This window comes from Suricata suricatta, chromosome 9, assembly GCF_006229205.1.
Source record: "Suricata suricatta isolate VVHF042 chromosome 9, meerkat_22Aug2017_6uvM2_HiC, whole genome shotgun sequence".
Lineage (NCBI taxonomy): Eukaryota > Metazoa > Chordata > Mammalia > Carnivora > Herpestidae > Suricata > Suricata suricatta.
In genome coordinates, this window is record NC_043708.1 from 23,501,493 (window position 1) to 23,523,437 (window position 21,945).

General features: G+C 52.3%; 1 protein-coding gene across 4 annotated transcripts in view; it reads right to left on the reverse strand.

The window, feature by feature from the left end:
- The window catches only part of ADCK1 (aarF domain containing kinase 1), a 163,449-nt gene that overhangs the window by 39,998 nt on the left and 101,506 nt on the right, over nucleotides 1–21,945 (reverse strand). For 3 of the 4 annotated variants that reach the window (XM_029952826.1, XM_029952827.1, XM_029952828.1), the window contains one exon: nucleotides 1,648–1,806. The exons of the other annotated variant lie outside the window; for it this stretch is intronic. In XM_029952826.1, coding sequence (XP_029808686.1) covers nucleotides 1,648–1,806 — 159 coding nt within the window. The remainder of the gene's footprint in view (nucleotides 1–1,647; nucleotides 1,807–21,945) is intronic. 4 annotated transcript variants of the gene reach the window in all.

Consider the following 21,945-nt stretch of genomic DNA (forward strand, 5'->3'; position numbering starts at 1 on the left):
GCTTCTCTGCAATTCCATCCCCTGGAGTCCCATTTTCCATTTTAAATTCCCTCTGTTGGAAATACCTAGACCAATTTTCTTTCCTCCCAACTGGACCCTAATGGACGCACTGGTTAAAGGCACCCAAACTTAATTATTTAGCCAGAAACCTACAATTTGTTTTATTCTCCTTTTCATTCATGCCAGTGTTTGCTACCACCCCTTGTAAGGCTGGTCACAAAGTCCTGATGAGTCTGCCCCCCAAAGCCCATCCCTCCTCTTCACTCCCATTCCCCACCTTGCTTCACATGAGCATGTCTGGCTCCAAGCAGTACGGCAGCCCCTCCATTAGTCTCCCTGGCTACAATCTCTCTGCCTTCCAATACATCCTCCAGACCGCCAACAGACTTTGTTTCTAACGTACATCTGATCATGACGTTCCCCTGATTTAAAATTCTTGAGGGTTCCCCGCCGACTACAGGAGAGAATCAGATCTGCTTAGTTCCACAGCAGATCATATTTGCTGTGCACACCGTTCTGTGCCTTCGCCTGGAAGACAAGGCCCTCCGTGCTGTCCTGCTGACCTCCTCAGCCCCATCTGCAACCATCTCCAGCCACATCACCCAAACCAGCTCACGTTCCCCTCCAACACACCCTGTTCCTCTAAGACTCAGGCCTCGACACAGGCTGGGCTAGCCTTCCCCTGCCTGGCTGTCTCACCGGCGCCTCAGCGAAGCACCTCCCTGACCTAGGACGCCCCCAACATACCGGGCACAGGGCTGACAGCACTGTGCACATGCCCCTTTTGTGGAGTTCATATCCCCACACTGTGGCTGCTTGTGTCCAGACCTGCTCTTCTGCTAAACGGGGATGGAGATAGGGCTCCCTCACTCCTGTGTCCCCAGCCCATAGTGCTTGGTGCAAAAGAGACCTTCCGTGTGTGTGAGAAGTTAGTCAAGATGAGCTGAGGGAACACACAGAGTCCAGTGTGAGGAAAGAGAACGGAAGGGAGACAGCAAAGAAGGGGAAGGACATGCTGGCAGGTTCAATGCACTGCTGACTTCCCTCCTGGGCAGGGTGCTGCCTACCGCCAGCCAGCGGCTCCCTGGCTCACCCTCCCTTGTTCTGGGGACAGAGCTAGAAAAGTCCAGAGACACAGTCTCCACCAGGGCTTCTCCCAGGAACACTTCAACGTAGACAAGTTTGTTCACTCAAACCACGGGAGATAAGCATATAGTCTACATAAATATTTCTGTGTGATCTTCCTGTCATTTTTACATCCCTTGGCTGACTACACACTCCCTTCTGGTACAAATTAACAAATTAAGCTGTAACTTTTCTACCCCCAAGGAAATCACTTTTGGTTATCTCATTTCTGCAACATGCATCTGAGGTCTCCCTGGTCCCAGCGGCTGCTCATCGTGCTCTGAGACCATCCCCAGATAGTTCCTAGGAACAAATGAAGAACAGACCAACTCAGCCATGGTCCCCTGGTCATAGCATCGCCACAACACCTCCTTCGTTGTGGTCTCAAGCTTTCCTCTCCTGTCCTGCTGCTAAAAGGGTCACACTTCACTCAGCTGCCTTGAACCAGTGCCACTGGAGCCACCTAGTTTCCAGAGAAATACAGAATGAGGACGAAGGAAGAAGAAAGGGGAAGGCTCTCACCTCCATCAGGAGAATGTCCTTCGAGCTCTGAGCCTGTACCTTTGGGTGCTGGACCTTCACAGCCACCGTCCGGCCATCATGCAGCACTGCCTTGTGGACCTGGGCCAGGGAGGCGGCCCCCAGGGGGGTGTCATCAAAGCTCACGAACAAATCATGGATCTGTCAAGAGTGGAGAGAGGATGGAGCAAATAAGATGACTCAGTTCAGTGAGAGGGCCCAAGAGGATGGGCCGGGGCCAGGGCTGCCTAATGCCCCCAAACAGAATCTCTGCTCCACCAGCTGTATGCCAGCCCAGCACCGTGGGAATTCCCAGCAGGCCTCTCCAGGGAATAAGAGAGACAACACACATGGCGGGTGTGTCCCCAAATGCATGCATGGGTGCTCGGAGCACCTCCATTTAGCGCCAAAGAAGCACTGTCTAGAATGTGTAGAATAGAGTACCATCTGCTCATTTAATTATGTGACACTGCAGCGCCGGGACTCCCATGTACACACATAAAATCAAGAGTAAACAGAACCGGGCCCCAGGCAGCCCAAGACAGGGATCAGATATTCCAACCAGCCAACATGGAAAAGCTCAAGGGATCCCAGGCTGGAGGCTCCAAACCCCACAGCCACCTCTTGCTCCTGTCTGAGTAGCAGGCTCAACATGGGTCCTCAAAGCCCACTCTCGGCCCAGCCACCCAGCAGAGACCCCAGGACTGTACACCCCAGCCTCACATTTGGCCCCTTCCTGCAATGCCACCCAAAGGTAGCCTTGAGCAGATCCCTTGCCCTTTCTCTATGAAACGGAACATGTGCTCCTGACTCTTCTGTCTTCTCTTCTTCCTTCCCTCTTAGAAATGCCATACCAAATTTTCCTAAAGGAAACAAGTCTTTCTGACTTGAGTGGCCACACCTATACTGTTGAGATATGAATATTCCACCAGATGGGAAGGAGGTCCCCAAAAACCTCTTGTAAAAATGTCCAAGGCTGAGATTCTCACCCCTGCATTTCTTGAAGCCCCTGTATAGCATCCCAATCCTGGAAGGTCCAGACATTCACACACATGCATGCTTAGTTCTAAGACCCTCCTTCTCACATCCCCCAGGCTCTCACACCCATTCAATCCTCTTGCCCTCCCCCCCACCTCTGCAGCAGGCACTCCATCCTGCCCCTCAGCCCCTGCCTCTCCTGGGGCTTCAGCAGTCAGATGGCCCACGGCCATCATCCCATCCCTGTTTGCTAGGCTGCACCAGCACCTTGCTAATCCCCTTCATAAATCACTCCCTCCAGCCCTGTCATCATTTCTGTATCTTTCACTAAACTCCATCCCATTTATCAACATCCTTCGGAGGCCAAAGGTCCAGGCAACATGGGAGGGGCCCACACTTCTGTCACAGGAGATGGGTACGGATTGGCTTCCCTGTCCCCCTTCCTCCTCCTGGGTTTTTATTTGTACTCCTCCCAGTGCCTACTTACCCGCCTCCTTCCCCAACCATGTACTTGTCTCTTTCCCTCCCTCCTGAGTTCAAGGCTCCCTGAGGGCCAGATTCTCCCCACATCAATCACCCCAGGTCTCCCCACACAAGAACTCTTTATTCTGGACTTGGGCTTGGACTGGGAGAATGAAAGAACCGCCACCCCTGTAAACCTCATCCGAACATCAGCTTCAGGTAAGCAGGGACTTTTGTCTGTCTTGTTAGCTGCCAAACTCCCTGCACGTAGAACAGCACCAGAACTGGTTGGTACCAAACACATATCTGTTGAAAGACTGAATCCACTATTCTCTCCCCTGGAGAAGAACTGAATCAACTCCCTCTTCCTTTTGAAATGGCTGGCCCTTCCTGCTCCCACACTCCTGCTAATCCAAAACCTGCAAATGTAAAAGCACATGTCCCGTGTGGGATTTACTTAGGTGGACTCCCCTGTTACTCCAGGGTGGGTGTGAGACCCCAGCCTAGTCAGTCAGAACCCTGAATACCCTGGGCCACAATGACTGGTTCAGAGATGGACATGTGACCCAACTGATCCAATCAGACTCAACTGTTTTACTTTTGTTTGAACCAGAGAAGGGTTTTTTTTTTCTTTCTGCTGAACTTGAAGGTAAAAATTTAACTTGAAGTCTGGAGCTATCAGGAATCACAGTAGCAAAAGAAGGAAAGCAGAGACAAGAGACAGAGAGTGAATCCATGGTTAAACCCCTTGATCTAGCCATGCCTGAATACCCACCCTATAATTCCTTTTTCTGCTTAAGTCAGTTTGAGTTGTTTTCTGTCACATAGGACTAAAGGGGCTCTGATAGTTCTCAGACCCCATCTGGTTTAGGTGAAAGAAACATGGGCATAGTGCCCAGTACCCCCAAGAGGCTCAGTAGGTATGAGTTCCATGAATTCCCCTCTTTCCTCTCCTCGGTGGCCTCTTGCTGGGACAGGGATCCAGGAATAGAAGGGAGGGAAAGTTTCAGCAATATTCCTGGTTATTACATAATAATATCAACAACAAATTCCTTTAGAAACCCTCTGGCTGTTCCTAAAGGAGCACCAAGGGGAATGTTTTCTGGAGCACAGATCCTCACCTGCCAGGCAGCTGGAATGGCCCCATCTTCCCACTGCAAAGGGACTTGGGGGTCATCTGACCCTACTCTGCACTCCAAGCAACCACCCGGCTCCCTGGAAACACTTGCTCATTTTCTAAGGATGGCCAGTCTTCAAATCAGTGTCATTGCAGGGACGTTGCAGAGTCATTGCGACTGAAGAGTGACATGGCATCACTAGGGCTGTGTGGCAAGAGCAGCTGCCAGGAGCACTCCAGGGAGAGATGGAGGAAGGAAAGGGCTGAGGCAAGCATGTCCCAATCTCCAGGGGAAGAGGAAGCCTGGCCCATCATCTCCCCAGGGAACAAGAAGGAGGCCTCCCACAATTCCCTGCTCCCCACCAGGGGATGCAAGAGAGGGGGGCCCAAGTTTAGGATACCACCCAAGCCCAGGTGCCTCAACGCAGCACCCTGGACAAGGCCCAGCTGTGAGGACCTGCCCTAATCCCCAATCCTGGTGGAGGCAAAGAGAGGCGTGGGGAATGAGAAGGCACCGCCCACTCTGCACAGGGAACCTGCCGGGCAGATCCCCACCCCACCCCTGCCCGCCCATCGCCTCCCAGGGCCCCTGCAGCCATCCTTCCATCCTTTCCCCTCTAGCAGAAAGCAAGTCACACACACACACCCTCCTGTGCTTACACACACACACACACACACACACACACACACACATGAGTGCGCACACACACAATAATTGATTGCTAGTGAATGTTCCTAGCTGGCTTATAAAAAAGGTAATTAAAGATTGGTGCTGCAACCTGTAATTAAATATGAATTAAGTATCTCTAAATGGAACCTTGATTCAAAGTGTTCAGTGCAAGTACTTTGTACTGATAGATAGTAAGGAAAAATAGACCCTGTCCCAAAAGCAGACTTATGCCCTCCATGTGGCTTACGCAAACACCACCCTCTCCAGTCAGGCCTCTGAGCAGAAAGCCATCAGCAGAGACGGATGGCAGCACACACAGCAATTCGAGTGGGGGAGGGGGGCTGCCTTGAGTCCCTCTCACAAACCTGTCTCCCCTTCTAAACCTTTATTTCCCCTGCTCCTTCTATTTTCCCGGGGGTCTGGCGGCAAAATCAATTAAGTAAAAACTGCATTTTAAAATGACGAGTTATGTGCTTTTTAATTACTGTCAGCCCATGATTCAAATATATTGATGTCCCTGCCTAGAAAAGGAATAATAATCAGGAAAAAAGTTTCTCTAGCTTTGTATTATCTGGTTTTTCAGGGTGTGTGTGTGTGTGTGTGTGTGTGTGTGTGTGTGTGTGTGTGTGTATGTAAATGTAAGGGGGGGTGTTTGTTTTTTTTATGGGCAGAAAACATCAGAAGGACAAGAAGAAATGTGTCTTTCCCCACAGGCGCAGGTTAAGACTTCAGCAGGCTGGCATCAGCTGGGGTCCAGGAAACTGAGGCCACGTGACATGATACCAGGTACCTGGCAGACTGGAAGATTCTCCAGAAAGTTAGGCCTGCAGATTCCCAAGAAGCCAGTTTTCTGGGTAAATGTTTCCAAGATGCCAATTGGGCAGCCAGGCACTGGCCAGGGTCCTCATTTCACCCAAAATAAGGTAACAGGAAGTGAGGATCTTCTGTAAAAACCATAATATGACTCCCGGGGAGGAGTTTCACGTAAGTCTCCCAGCCAGCCAGCCTAGGCCCCTCACCAACCCCAGGAAGGGGGATGTCCTGGATTTTCCAAGATGGCCCAATTTCAAATATTCCATCCTGCTGTGCCCATCATCATGCACATCAGACCTATTCTGGATTTACTACATCAAACTACATTGACGTAAGATAATGCCAACAAATCAAACAAACCCAGAACTGGCTGCTTCTGGATGAAGACAGGAGCATGCCTCAAAGCAGGCAGGTCCAGGACTAGCTGCCAAGGCCAGGCGGCTCCCACTTAGGAGCTGGGAAGACTGCCCAGGGCACCTGGGGAAGGTTACCATGGCATCAGCAGCAAACAACATCTGGCTCTCGAGGTCTGGAGATGCCCCCTCCCCATGCCTGGCTGGGTGCCAGCAGCCATCCACTACAGTCTGATGGAGAGAGGGACAAGTCCCTCTACTAACAGAGTAGCTGGCGTGAACCTACCCCACCCCAAGCCTGAGGCAGACAAGACAGGCCCAGCTACCAAGGACTCTGCAAAGCAGAGACTGTCTGCCTTGAACAGAAACCCCACCATCACTTCCTATATGCTGTTGCTTGAAACCTACCCAACCCTTCCCCTTGGGACCACTTCCCAGGGACCTGCCCCAGGCACCCCTCATCTCACGGTCACTCTGCTGGGTGATACCCTACTTTGCTGCAATTCCTGCCCCTCCCTGTTAAACATGCCTGGTTTGTATCCCACCTGTTCAGGGTCATTCCTGCACCTTGTAAGTAACATGGGACGCTGACAGCAAATAGGTGGCACGTGTCCTCTCATTCCCCCTGCAGTGGTTTTAAAATACATCCACGTGGGGCGCCTGGGTGGCTCAGTTGGTTAAGCGTCTGACTTCAGCTCAGGTCATGATATCAATGTTGGTGGGTTTGAGCCCCGTGTCAGGCTCTGTGCTGACAGCTAGCTCAGAGCCTGGAGCCTGTTTCAGATTCTCTGTCTTCCTCTCTCTGTGACCCTCCCCTGCTCATGCTGTTTTTCTCTGTCTCTCAAAAATAAATAACACATTAAAAAAATTTTTTTAAATAAAATACATCCACAGGTACTTAAAAATTTCTCCCTTTGGGGCGCCTGGGTGGCTCAGTCGTTAAGTGTCCAACTTCAGCTCCGGTCATGATCTCATGGTCTGTGAGTTTGAGCTCCATGTTGGGCTCCATCCTGAGAGCTCAGAGCCAGGAGCTTGCTTCAGATTCTGTGTCTCCCTCTCTCTCTGCCCCTCCACAATTTATGCTTTCTCTCTCTGTTGCTCTCTCTAAAACAAATAAACATTAAAAAAAAATTTTAAGAAAAAAACTCCTCCCTTTGAGAGATGCAGCCTACTGCCCACTGCTGAGCATGAGGAAATATATGGAGGAAATTAGCACGTACCTTCTGAGTCCACGATATCCTTCCTGTCCTTTCCTGGACAGCATGCTCTTGGAAAAGCGAGCTGCCATGTCATGAGGACCTCAAGCAGCCTCTGGAGAGGTCCGGGGGGTAAGGAACAAGGCCTCCTGCCCACAGTGAGCCATCTTGGAAGCAGATTCTCCTTCCCCGCTCGTGCCTTCAGATGACTGCAGCCCCACCAGCATCCTGCCTATCCCTTACAGAGAGTCTGAGCCAGAACCATCCAGTAAGGTACTCCCAAATTCCTAACCCACAGAAACTGTTAACATAGCAAATGTTTGTTGCTGGGGGGTAATTTGCTATGCAGTAATAGCTGACTAATAAGCCCCAAGCATACTCAATCACAGCATTCATTTCTGCTGGGCACAGAGGATGCCTCAGAGCTCTCTCAACACAGTGCTTCGGGCAGAATTAATACAGGAAATGAAACCAATCTGCCATTCCTTGCTAAAGTCAGTCTATCAAGCAGCAAATACTTACTTGCAGGTCTGCCACGTGACAGAAACCATACTAGGTACACAGGCCAACCAGACACCACCTCCGGCCATGAGGAGGTCTCAGACTGCAGAATAAGGCAACAGCCCCAGGAAAACATACTTGTTTTTAAAAAAAATTTTTTTTAACGTTTATTTTTGAGAGAGAGAGCTCAAGTAGGGGAGGTGCAAAGAGAGAAGGAGACAGAGGATCCAAAGCAGGCTCTATGCTGACAGCAGTCAGCCTGATGTAGGGCTTGAACCCATGAACCATGAGATCATGACCTGAGTAAGCCAGACTCAGAAGCTCAACCAACTGCGCCACCCAGGTGCCCCATACTTGCTTTTCATCAGGGCCTGCTGGAGGCAGTGCCCCCCTGCCAAGTACCAATTCACCCCAATCCTGATGGGACTTTCTGGCAAGGTAAGAAGAGGGGACTTCTGATATCACTATGTAGACCCTGGGGGTCAGGGGAGAGGACAAGGCATCCAAGTGCCTCTTCCTCCCCATCAGTGGCTGCCCTGTCTCAAGGCAGGAATACCCCCACCCCCAGCTTCCCACCAGAGCAATTTATTATAATAAAAATAACGACAATAACAGCTCAAGGACAGAGTCCCTGTCTTCCATGGAATTTGTGTGCTTTCTGGAGTTCTGAAAGATCAAACTGTCGGTTCTGCAGAGCCATTAACTATTGCTACTGACTCGCTGGGAAGAATGAACGAAGGGGCAGCGGCAGAACCTGCGGCCTTTCTTGACAAGGGTCAACCCCAGAAATCACAAAAGAGTGGTGCTGTCGAAACTTGCACAAGGAGGCTGGCACAATGCTCAGCCCTTAGTGGTCTGCTGAAGAGCCTCTAGGTATAAGATAATCGTCCACCTGGCTCTGCCAAGGGCAGCAAGGTTCAGACCAAGCTTCTATCCTCCCAAAGAATAGTAACAAGCAGCTGACAGAGAAGTATGAAGCGAGGAGCAGTCATACCCTGTGGCCACGGGCGTGTCCCCTGGGAAGGCCCACCAGCTGGCCAGGACACTGAGTCCTGAGAGGCAACAGGGCATAGTAATTCCAAAACAAGGTCTGGAATTGGAGGCTGGAATTAGCCAACGCAAATCCAATCGTAGGCTGCAGGCGCTGCCCACAGTCAAATTCTGGCTCCATGGTGCACTGAGTTGGGCAGTTACACAATCTGTCTGTACTTCAGTTTCCGCGTCTGTAAAATGGGAATTTTAGGACCTACGTCATAGAGTTGTTCTGTGAAACAACACACATAAAGGGTCTAGAATAGAGCCTAGAGAAGACCCCCGATAATGGGTGTCCTATCTAATGCCTCCAAGAAGAGTACAGAGTGGTGTAATAAGGAGAGCACTGGACAAAGAGTTAGCAAGTCTAGGCTCTCGGTTCTGTTTTGTCAGCAAGTAAAAGCCACCATCTTCATTCACCCAGAGACTGTAATGGCCTCCTGATTGCTCCACTGACTTGCATCCCTTTCTCCTAGAATCTATCCACCCCCTGCAGCTAAAGTGAATTTTCCTAACATAAGCTGATCATGTCACTTCTCTTTGCTTAAGCCACTTCACCAGCTCCCCAGGGCCAAAATCCCCAACCCAGAGAGCCTGATCCTGCCCATCTCTTCTCTCTGCCCCCAGAGCTCTCTCTGGCCTGCCCAGATGGCCTCTTGCAACCACCAGCACACTCCTTCCCTTCCCACTGCAGGGCCTTTGCACATGCTGTCTCCGCTGCCCGAGAGGCTTCCCTTTCTGCTCTTCATTAAAGTAACTCTTACTCATCCTTAAAAGCACAGCTCAACTGTCACCTCTTCCGGGAAGCCTCCCTGTGTATAACCTCACAGAATTCAGGGTGCCCTTCCAGAGAGCAATTAACACAGCTGCGCTCTACCTCAGTTTGTACATTTGCTTCATCTCCTTCCCTTCTAAATGATAGACTTCTTCCATTTTTGCCCGACACTGTATCCAAAGCATGTGACACATAATTGGTATTCAATAAGTACTTCTTAATGAATGAATGAGGTTCAATTTTCCCTATCCTCTTCCTGGTGAGGGGACTTTGGGCCTTCCAGCTGAGCTGGAGAAGCTAAAGCATCTCCCAGAGGCGGCTACCGTTCCTTCAAGGTAGCAGAGGGAGCCTCGCTGGTGCTGGGCGCTTCGAGAGCTGCGGGTGGAGGGACTCTATGGAAATGTTGTGATAATAATGATTAATAAAAAGCAGATAAACACCCAGTGTGGTTGGCCAGCCTGGGAAGCCATCCATTAGACCTGTCATTCATTAGAGGTGGGGGAGGAGGCAGTCCAATCAGATCTCCTCAGCTTAAGCAAACCTTCTGCAAATTGTAGGCTGCAGGCACTGACATTTGATAAATTATTCTTCATAATCCACCGTTGGCTGTCATAAATCTAATCTTTCAACGTCCCCCATCTTAATAACTTGTACAGCCTCACAGGGTGACATGTCTATGTCTCTGCCTGGGACAGAGATCTCTGGGATAGAAGAAACTGTGCAGTACAAGGTGCAGTATGAAGCCAGGACCCCCACAGCCAGGGCCCAGCCCAGGAAGGTATCCCCAGGGTGATCAGGGTATAGAAGCAGTGAGCCATCCTTGGAGCCATGGAGTGTCTGGGAGCCAGGTGCTTACACCCCATCACAGGGCTGAGAGACAGGTGGCACCAGGGGCTCGGCCCCAAGACTCAGGCTGACAGTTCTACCCCTCTACTACAACCTGCCCACATGAGGACTCAGCACCTCTTCCTTGAACTTGAGCTTGGCTTGGTATAAAGGATGTCAGGACATCTTTGCTCAACAGGGACTAAGTGGGAACTTTCTTACAGCCGCATAAAGTCTGTTGCCCTCAAAGTACTCTTACGTGCTCTCAACCTTCTCTCGAGATTAGGCAGAGGAGACATAATTGCGCCCACTTTATAGAGAGGAATATATTGGCTAAAGGTCATTTGTTTATTCATCCATCAAATGTTTAAGTGACTACTATATAAGCAGGGCACTGTGCTAGTCACCTGGGACTTAATAGGAACTGGGTCCAAATCAGGTACAGCCACCACCCTCTGGAGTCACTTCTGGAACCTGAAGTCCAGTGGTGAGACAGGAATTAATCGAGTCATCAAAGATAAAGGTAAATGGCCAACTCTGATAAGTGCTACAAAGGGAGAGGTAGCTGGCACCACAGAAGCCTGCGTTCAGACGATTAAACCCATCAGGGAGGGCTTCTCAGAGGAGGTGGCAAAGAACTGAGATGGGAAGGATAAGGGGCCAGTTAACTAGATGAAGGAAGGAAAGAAGGAGGGAAAGAGGGAAGGGAGAGCCATCCAGGCAGAGAGAAGGACTTGTGCGAGCCCTACAAAGAAGACTACAACTCACAACATGAGAGCCAGAAGGAAATGGCCAACAACTCCTGGCCCGCAATCCAGACTGCCCTGGGCGCCCCGGGTCTCCCCCTGGTGGAAGAGTCCTCAACTGCAGCTCATGCCCGCGGTGGAGGAAAAAGCCTGAGTGGCTCACACGCATTTCTGGCGAGGCCCTGGACTTCTAAACCCTAACAGGCTCAGTCTCATATAACTCCAAAGGCCTGTTTCGATAACCTTTAGATGTCCCTATTCCCAAAAATTAAGGCAGAGGAAATAAAGCACAGGCGTCCTTGCTCATAGCGGCAACGTTTGCTGTCAGGATAGACTTCCTCAGCCTCTGGGAGGTGGGAAAATGCCACATAGCAAATGAGTCTAAGGTATGTTCCTATGCCTTAGAGCCCCACACGAAGTAGCTCAGGTATCAAAGTCCTTGCGCTCTTTCTAGAACATATGAGTATGTTCCACCCAGTAAGAAGTTTTCCAGATTCACTCTGCATGTGACAGGAGCAGTGCCCAGGGACTTTTTTAAAGGAAGGCAAACCCAGCCTTTCAGGATCTACCAGGAAGAGAAAGCCCACATTTTGAGGAAACCACATGCATTCCTGGCTGACCCCCGTGAAGGGGAGGGTAAAGAACATCAGCCCTCATGTCCACAGCCCCGCCTGCCAACATCTAGCCGCGAGGCCCTGGGCAAAGTGCTCAGCACCACTACCAGTCTGCAAAATGGGAGTCATAACAACACCCATTTTGCAAGGGTATTCTAAGTGCTAAAGGACATTACGCAAATGGAACAGAGGACAGCAAATGTGTTTGTTTTGTTTTGTTTTGTTTTGTTTTGTTTTTTACAGCCCACCACCTAAGAATGCTTTTTTACATTTTTTTAGTGCTTGTGAAAACCCCAAAGAATAATATTTTGTGATATATGAAAGCTATATGAAATTGAGTTTCAGTGTCCCTGAATGACATGTGACTGGAACACGGCACACAGATTCACTACGCACTGTGGCCACTCCCATGCTGTAATGGCAGGGGTAAGCAGCTGTGACAGAGACTGTGTGGCCTGCAGAAGCTAAAATATTTACTAGCTGGTCCTAGGGTGGGCAGAAAAATGACTCCCCGCCAAGATGTCCATGTCCCAGTCCCTAGCGGTGTGATCAGGTTAAGGGTCTTCAGATGGGGAAGGCACCCTGGGTTACTATGTGCACCCACAGTAATCACAGGGCTCTTATAAAAGGGAGGCGGGAGCGTCAGAGTCAGAGCAGGAGTTATGACAAAGGAAGTCCAGGTAAAAAGAAGAGGGAGAGACGGAAAGATGCCACCTTCCTGGCTGGGACAAGGAGGAGCCACAAGCCAAGGAATGCAGGCAGCCTCTAGAAGCTGGACAAGGCAAGAGACTCTGCCCCAGAGCCGGTAGGAGGAATGCGGCACAGCCAACACTGGAGTTGTAGGTTTCCGACCCACAGAACAGTAAGATAATACATGTGTACTGTTCTAAGCCGCTAAATGTGCACTAATTTGTTACAGCAGCCTAGGACCCTAACCCAGGCCTCTTCGAAAATGTTTGCTGACCTCTGATGCAGAGCATCAGTGTAACACTCTCAGTACGCCAGTTTCACTCTCCTGTTATATTCCCAGGGTGGTGTTGAGGCTAGAGAGCCCTGGCAGTGTGGGAACACAGGTCACATGTGACCCCCAAGACAAAGCACCAGGAGAGCCCATCGCACCTCTGGTCTGTGCCATGCAACACCCAGAACTGGTCCTGCCCCCCACGCTGGGGCAAGGGGCCCTCTGTTCCCCCCAGCTGCCACTTACATGTTATTCCTGCCCAGTCTCCAGGTCAAATCCTAAAACCAGCCCCACTGAGAGGACATCCTCCCGTCTTCCCAAGAAGTTCAGTTTGCTTTTGCTCACACAAAACCACCGGTCATCAGCACATACACCAAGGACAGAAGAGCAGTGGGGGCCCAGGGAGACTTATTCCAATAAGTAGGAGCTGCTCCAGCCTCTCCTTACAAACCTGGCTACGGGGACGGATGGACGAATGGACACACACACACACACACACACACCTCTCCTTACATCAGGGTGCTGATGACTTTTTTTTAAGTCTGGAAACCAGGAACCCAGTGCTGGACCCCACCTCTCAATGCTAGACCCCAAATCGCTCAGTCCCCCATGGGCTCTCCACCAACTCTCTGACCGCTGACTCTAAGGAGAGAGGGGGCCACTATGCGAGGCCCAGACCCGCGGAAAAAGCCTTCCCCGAACTGTCAGCAGGACGACCAGCCCCCTCAGCACCAGGCCTGTTCTCAGATGGTCCCCAGTGTTCTAGCTAGTGCCCCTCCCTGCCCCTCAGCCCCTCCCCATTTAATTCTCCCTTGAGTCCTGCTGATTCCATCTCCAAATTATGTCTGTCTACTCCTTCTCCATCACTCTTGCCCAAATGACCACAGTGCCTTGTAACTGTCTCCCAGTTCCAACCCTGGTCCCCAAGGAGCCACTGCAGACTGGACTGTGCCACTCTCTCCACAGAGCCCATCAGTGGCTATCAACCTCGGACCTCCTGAATGTGCCTGGCACACGTCTCCAGTCACATCTCTCGGTGTCTCTCTGCCCTGCCACCACCACCCCTGTGTGTCCCCACACAGACCCAGGCTCCTTCCCGCCCAGGGGCCTCTGCGTTCTCTGTTCTCTCTGTCCTACCCTCCTTCCCCTAACTATCCCTGGTCTCAGCTTAATTGCCACTGAGTCCTCGGGAAGACTCCTCCCTCTCCCCCAAATTCAGAGCACCCTATACTTTTCCCCCATGACATTCGTCACAAGGGACATTAGGTTTTTATTCCTCTGATCACTTGTTTAACATCCGCCGTTCGCCTGCAGCTAGATCACAAGCGCCCTGACAGCAGTTTGTTTAGATACACAGCCTCCAGCCCACACACACCAGAAGCTTGATGAACGTCGGCTGAACCAGTGAACAAATGGACAAATGGCTGGTGAAGGCTGCGGAAGATCCAAACACACGACTGGGGGACACCAAGCCGTCCAAGACCAGCACCTGCCCCCACCCAGTCCAGGGCCCCACGCTTCCAGCCACAGGCCTCTTGGGTCTCACTCCGGCTTCCCCACTAGAGAGGACATGCCCAGTTCCGGCCCCTCCACCTGCCCAAAATGCCCTCTCCGGCCTTTGTGTTCGTCCTCCTTCTGAGAGCGCTCAAGTCCTGCTCAAGTTTCGCCTTCTCCAGAAGACCCCGATCTGCAACCATATTTGTGGCTTCCGAGAACACTTCTAAGAGCGGTAACCTAAACCTCAGGTGACCTTCACCTCATCCTGACCTCTTCCTGAGCTACGTCTCTAGAGCATTCTGTACCTAAGCTCCTGCGCTGTCGGCTGGGTGATGAGTCAGTAACACAGAGCGGCTCACAGTGCCTTCCTGACTCCTGCCTCAGTTGTACTTCTGTGCAAAGACTTCCACCCTCCGAGCGAGCGAGTTGGGGCTCCCATCCCACCTCTGCCCCGTGGCCTCAGGGAACATCCTTCAGCTTCTCTGGGTCTAAATTGCTCACTTTTACAAGTGAGAGGGGTGTTGGGGTACTTGGTCCTGAGGCTTCCCTGATTCTATGACCCTGTAACTCTTACTTTCACACCCTGCGCTCCCATGATTGTGCCCCAGCCCACACCAGCTCCTTCCACGCGCACGCTCCAACCCGGCTGTCCACCTGGAGTCAGCTGACCCTTCCGGCGACACCCAGAGGCGCACCCACACACAAGGAGCCACCTCCAAAGTGTCACGGGCAAGGCCACTGACAGGCTGTCCTTGAGGCAGGGCCCCCCACAACAGAACCCACCAGGGAGCCTGGACTGGGACATTGGCGTGCTCCTGAGGGCCCATGAATAAAGAAGCAGGCACAGCTGGCCTATTCATAATCAGCATAAAAAATTGATTAGCCCTTTCCAGATTAAACATTATTGTTTCAACGATGAACATAAATCAGCCAGACATGGATGGCTCACTCCTCTCTGCTGCCACAGAGCTGCGGCAGGTAGACGGTGCGTGGGACCCAGGGCAGCAGGAGGAGATGAGGGCTGCCCCCTGGAGAAGCTCTTACAAGGAACAAGGGAGGGCAGACCAGTCCTCACCCCTGTCACCGGCCCCCCACCTGCAAGCCCAGAGGGGCAGCACCTCTTCCAGAGGAGACAAGGAGAAGAAGCAACCTCGCTGCATGCTTCTCAGAGCACCTCCTCAGCCACCTGACCGGTGAGGCAACACGGCCCAGGGCCAGCCTGGGGCTGAAGGCAAGGTGGCGGGCTGGCGCGCTGCCAGGGGAGACAGCGTGGCCCTCAGAAGCAGGCTGGGTCTCACAGGCCCTTTGGTGGGGCTCTGAACCCTAGCCCCCCACCTCCTGTAGCAGCCTGTGTAATTGAAGCACGTATGTCTCTCCAGCCAGAGGACACGCAGGTTCTGTTCCCAGCTGAGCCACTGTCCTGCTGTGTGATCCTGAGTAAGTCAGTGTGTCTGAATCTTCTTTTCTACATCTGGGAAGAATGGGGGGAGGGAAACTGGCCCAGCTTCTGTGAGGACTAAAATGAGAACGTGTGTTTGAAACATCTAAACTTCTAAACACATGGTAGGGAAATGACTATGCAGTTCCTTGACTTGCTGGGGCTCCCAGGAATGCTGTGAGAAATCGAAAACTGCTAGGACACGACACCTGGGGAGAGGTCCAGGGCTGCTTATAAGGAACAATGGAACGCAGGGGCCAGGACCTTGGGCTCTGGAGTCAGGCCTGGTCTTGCTCCTGACTCAGCCTCGGATCTCCGTGCAACCTCAGACACGTGAGCCCACCTCTCTGGCCTTGGCCTGCTCCTCAGCAAAACAGAGAGCACTACTTCCCTCACCGGGCAGCCATGGGGACTAGAGGAGAGGACCCTGCAGAGCCCGCCGGTTCCTTCAGATATTTCCCCACTTTCTGCTACAATTTCAACATTTGCATCAGAGCCAGAGACGGCTCCTTCTCCATCGCGGCAGGAATGAACAGCCCTCAGGGACAACCATCACTATGAAGTCAGGAAGCTGGTGTATTAATACCCAACCTTCTCTCTCGGTCCCTGAGTGGGATGACTTTTTTTTTAGGTTTTTTTTGTAAATAGAGAGGGAGAGAGAGCGTGCACAAGCAGGGGAGAGGAGCAGAGGGAAAGAGAGAGAGAGAATCTCAAGCAGGCTCCACAGTCAACGAGGAGCCTGACACGGGGCTCGACCCCACAACCCTGGGATCACAACCTGAGCTGAAATCAAGAGTCAGACACTCAACCAACTGAAGGGTGGGATGATCCTAAGGTGAATGTTTGCACTAGTTCCCAGTGTCCCCAGTGCAGCAGCTAGTTTAAGAGCACACAGTCACTGGCTGCCTTCTCTCTGCTGAGCCATGTTCCTACTTCCGTACTGGCTGCACCTGACCTTCCCACGAAGCCACTTTCAACAGAATCCTTTCCTCGGAGTTGTCTTCTGGGAGTGCCCAACCAGGATGCACCCAACTGAGGTTGATAATTATGTGCCCTCTAAGGCAGTGCAGGACCTGGGACTTCAAATCACTGCTTCTGCCCCACTTGGACACACGGAAAAGGCATTGGAACAACAGTAATCACATCCACACTGCCAACCCCAGCCCCGAGCAGCCTTCAAGAGGAGACCCACCCCTTGTCCCTGGGGAGGAAAGGAAGGCCACACGTTCTATGCGAGAAGATGAGGGCCCTGCGGTCTGTCTGGGAGTCCCAGAAGACATGGGGTCAGCCGTCAGGGCAGCTCCTTCCAGAGCAGTGGCTGTGGCAATCATTCTGTGGCTTGTGGCCTCCTGACCCACTGTCCAGCCTGGGATGCTGGTTCTGAGCTCCCAGGAGAGGGCAAGGGGAGAAAACCTGGCCATGCCCCAGCTCTGGGAGACAGCTAACACTGGCCCAAAAGGGAGAGTTCACCTTTCCCAGATGTGGAAGCAGAAAAACGCCTCCATGCACAGCTCCTGCCTTGCATCCATCAAGCCATCCTGCACAGTTGGCTGACTCTGCCCAAAATCAGCCGTGGAGGCCTGCACCCTCATGCACGTGCACGTAGACACTATTAGCCTTAACACTGGTTCTAAGACCTGGGGCCTGCGGTGATTCCCGAGAGCCTACCCATCAAGATCCAACACCACACCCACTCTGTTGCCTCCTAGAAACCAGGCCCTCACATAGCTAGAGAGCGGGAGGGGGCGGAGGGACTCAGCCAACACAGTTCAGAGCCTGGTTCTGCCTCTTTTAAGCTATGAGACTGTAGCTGTTACTTAACCTCTCAGGGCCTCTGCTTCCTCATTTGGAAAACTGGAATGGTCACATCTTCCAACCTTGCAGAATGATTGTAAGGGTTAGAAACAATATCTGTAAAACATCCAGCCAACGTGTGCTACACGGTGCGTACCACACCAACAGCAACTCGAACATCATCATCATCATCCACGGGCACAAACATCTTTGACACCATGTACTACCTTGCTGCTCCCCACCTCGCCCCACCTGTTACCTTGGGGTTTGAATGAGAGGGATGACATCTTCTCACGGACCCCACCTCCTCTGACCTCTGACTGGTCAGAGAATGGACATCTGTGTTTGTTTCTCAGGGCGACCATAACAAGTCACCATGAACAGGTGGCTCAAAACAACAGAAATGAACCGTGTCACAGTTCTGGGGGCTAGGAGTCTGAAAGCAGGGTGTTGGCAGGCCTGCGCTCCCTCTGAGGGCCCCAGAGAGAAGCCTTCCTCGCTCTTCCTAATTTCCAGCAATATTCACTCTTCCTTGTGCTTGCAGCTGCACCACTCAGATCTCTACTGCCACCGTCACATGGCCTCCTTTCAAGGACATCAGTTGTTGGATTTAGGACACACCCCAATCCAGCATAAACTCCTTAAGTTACCGAATGACAGCTGCAAACACCTCATTTCATATTCTCAGGCTCTAGGTAGACAACATGGGGTCCAGGAGCGTGGGGGGACAACACCATTCAACCTAGTACAACACCCGACTTAGGCAGAGTCCTGATCTAGAACTTCATAAAAGGAACCTGGGGGTGGGCGGGGGGAGTCCCTGCTAGGGGCAAACCTGGGAAGAGGTGAGGCTGAGAGATGCCAAAGGCAGCAAGCGGGTCGTGGAGGAAACCATCCGAGTGAGCTGACCTGCAGGATGAACACAAGAGACAGAGAAGAGTCCCGGAAGAGCACCCCAAAAGCCCACTCCCTTCCTAAAGCATGGTTGCAGGACACCCAAAGTCTGCCCTCTTGCCTTGGCTCGTTCAAGCTGGGGTTTGGAGCCTCACGACCACAAAAGCACTAATGCCCCGATCTGTGACAGCTTGAACTGTGGCCCCCAAATGTGCATATGTTGAAGTCATCACCTCCAGGAGTTAACCTCCAGAATGTGACCTTATTTGGAAAGTGTTTCATTGCAGATGCAATTAGGGGAGACCCTAAGCCACTATGTGTCCTTATGAAGAGGGACAATTTGGACACAGAAACAGACACACATACACACAGGAAGAACTCCAGGCGAACAGGAAGGCAGAGATCAGGGTGCTACTTCTCCAAGCGAAGGAATGACAAAAATCACCAACAAACCACCAGAGGCTGGAGGAAAGGCCTGGAATTGGGACAGACTGCCCCTCTCGGCCTCAGACGAGCCAACCCCACCAACATCTGGGTCTCAGACTCCTGCCCAGCAGAACAGAGAAGACAGTTTAAGCCAGCAGCAGCCCTGGTAACACACCCCACCCACTGGGCCCACCATCCGCCCCGCAGCGCTCTCCGCTCGGGCGCTGTGGGGCTGTGCTTGGAGCTCACCACCCTCGGACGGCCTCATGCTTTCGCTCTGTCAATCTCCCTCATCCTCCGAGGGCCACCTCCCCGAGGAACCCTCTTCTGAACTTCCCACTGAACTTTTCCTGCTTCAGCCCCACAGCTGAGTGCTTAATTGTTCTCTAATTACTTCCTCTGCGAATTGTTCTGTCTGCCCAGCTTTGGGAGGGAGGGTGGAACGTGGCTTTGACACATTCTAGATCCCCCACAGCACTGGCACAGAGGTAAGTACCTATCAGCTGCTCAACAAGTCTGTATTTTCTGAGTGAGCAGAGCAGTCAGTGGTGGGCCCCAACCTTCCCGAGTCTGCGACTGGGGCCACCACAAGCTGAGGCACGTTCTCCAGCAAACAGACCCAAAGCAGCAGCTAAGCAGAGGGTCTGGGCTTGGGCACTGCCCTGCAGGTTGGACCCCCAAAGAGGGGGATGTGCCACAAGCATGGTCTGCGGATTGAAGGGGGACGGTGAGCACGTGGATATAACCATCCCAAGCCACCGGCAAGTGGGAGGGCTGGCCAAAGGATACAAAGAACACCCTAGAATCCTCTTACCATAATGGATGAACTTATGAAAATAGAGCTTCCTAAAGTCCACAAGAGTCTCCAAGGTCCCAAGAAGGGTGAAAGCCACTGAGCCCCTCCGCGTTTCTTTGCCAGCAAGAGCAGCCTCCTCTCTGAGACTGGCCTGCTCATTCCAGACAGTAAGCTCCAGCCCTGGACAGAACGAACAGCCCAGGAGGTCGAGCACTGGATCAGGAGTCAGGAGACCTGGGTTTGAGTCCCATTTCTCCCACCACCCAGCTGTGCCACTCTGGGCCAGTGACTCCCCAGTCTGAACCCTGTTTCCTCACCACTGAAACACAAGGGTTGGGTGAGGTGACGTCTACACCGTTACAACACGGGAGTTAGTGATTCTCCCGCATAACTTTCATCTAAGGCGCTCGGCCACTGAACAATGAAGGCCGAACGAGAAGAAGCCGGTGTTTGCCAGATATCATCTGGGGGTCCCGGTCTCCCAGCTTCATTCTGTCCTCACAATCACTGCAAGTGACAACCAGAGCCCAGATGGGTTCTTGAGCCTCGTCACAACCCTCTTAGTGATAACCCTGTTTACAGACAAGGGAACTAGGCTCAGGAAGAACTAATGACACAGTTAAAGTCTGGTAGCATTTGGGATTCATGCAAGGCTCTGTGCCTCCACAGCCTATTTTATTAGCCATTAGGTCATACTGCCTCAGAAATGACCCTTTTGTTCCTTCCGGAAGCCAGACCCTGCTTGCCCTCAGCCCTTAGTTGAGAGAACCCCAGACACACCCTCACACAGCCTCTCCAGGCTCCCCTGGGAATGTCCCAGGGGGCTAGGGAAGTGAGACCGAGGCAGGAGCAAAGCTGGCCACGCTGCAGGCTCCAGGACCCGTAACGCCACAACATCCCGCGTCAGACGGAGTGTCTCAGTGCAGGGAACAACCCACCACTGGCAATGGCCAGGCTCTGAGAGAACCCCAGGATGAGCGGGAGGAGACCACCCACCCCAAGAGCATAAGCCCAGCACTGAAATGACCAGACTCAAGTCAAGTACTCTGGATTCATGGCCCAACTTTGCGAGGAAGCCCGTAGAGGCTTCAAGGGGACAGGAGCACTCCAAGTAGTTCTGCAATTCAACTCAACCACGCTTACTGACACCTACTATGTACAGAGCACACACTAGGCCCCATGGGAGGTTCAAGATGGGAAAGCAACCCACCTTCATGAGGCAAATAACTGCATAAGAGCTTCGACAGAGGTGGAAAGTACTAGGGGTATGTGGAGGCCGAGAGTACAATTTCACTGGAAACTGTACCTCAGTTTCCCATCTGTGAAATAAGTACTAATGGTACTTCTCACAGAAGGCCTTAGTGAGAAGTAAGTCGATCTGTGTGGAATTTCTGAGGCAGCGCTGAGGGTGTGTGTGCATGTGTGTGTTACTGTGACACACAGAGCTCAGAGGATGAGAAGGAGCCTGGTGACTTAAGGGGACGAGAGAGGACAGGCCTGGAGTGCATGGAGGGAACCCCCCACCATGTGGCCGGGGCGTAGCAGCGTGAGGACCAGAGCAGGGGATGAGGCTGGAAAGAAAGCGGGCAGCAGCTCCTGGCCTGCTCTCTGGGGGGCTCTGTTTCACTGGCTGTGGAGGGGCCACGCAGAAGCTGTCCACCAACGGAGCCGAGGTGCCCTGGAGACGGAGGCCTCTTGGGGCTGAGGCAGGGCAGCGCTCAGGGCGGAGGCTGGGGCCAGGAGGCCTGGGGAAGAGCCAGCGCCACGGCGGCCACCTCAGTCTCTCCCTCGGTGACTAATGGCACACCATCCGTCCTGGCTGACGTTAATGCTTCCCGCCATCCATCTCCTACTCATTAAATTACCATTTTATGGCCAAAATATCTCTCTCATAATTGATAAAAATCTCCTTTTGATGTTCAGCATTATTGGGGGGAAATTTTTTTTATTCTTCATTATGTTTTTAATATAAATGTATTTTTTATTGAGAGCTGCTGGGAAGCCTGGAGGAGGTGACTCTCTCCACCTCGCCCCCCAGGCCTCCCCACACACAGCCCTGTGGCCACCAGCTCCTTCTGTTCCACTCCCAGAATGCTCACACAGCAGCCATCTTGAGGGCTGTCTGGGGAGACAAAGAAACCAGACACCAGAACAAACAAAGGCTGTGCTGAGGGCCAGCAGACAGCTGGACCCCTCAAGGTGGCCCCCAGCTCCAGGCCAGCGGAGCAGCCAGGGTGGCGAAGGGACCTCTGCCAATCTCTGTGCAGGAGCAGGGGCAAGAGGTGCAGAGGACAGGGATGCCCAGGGATGGCACAAACCTACCCAAACGGGTGCACAGTATTTGTGAATAAATAAGAGAAGGACAGGGGGGAGCTGGATCAGCATTGGAAAGAAGGCAGCAAGGAATACGAGA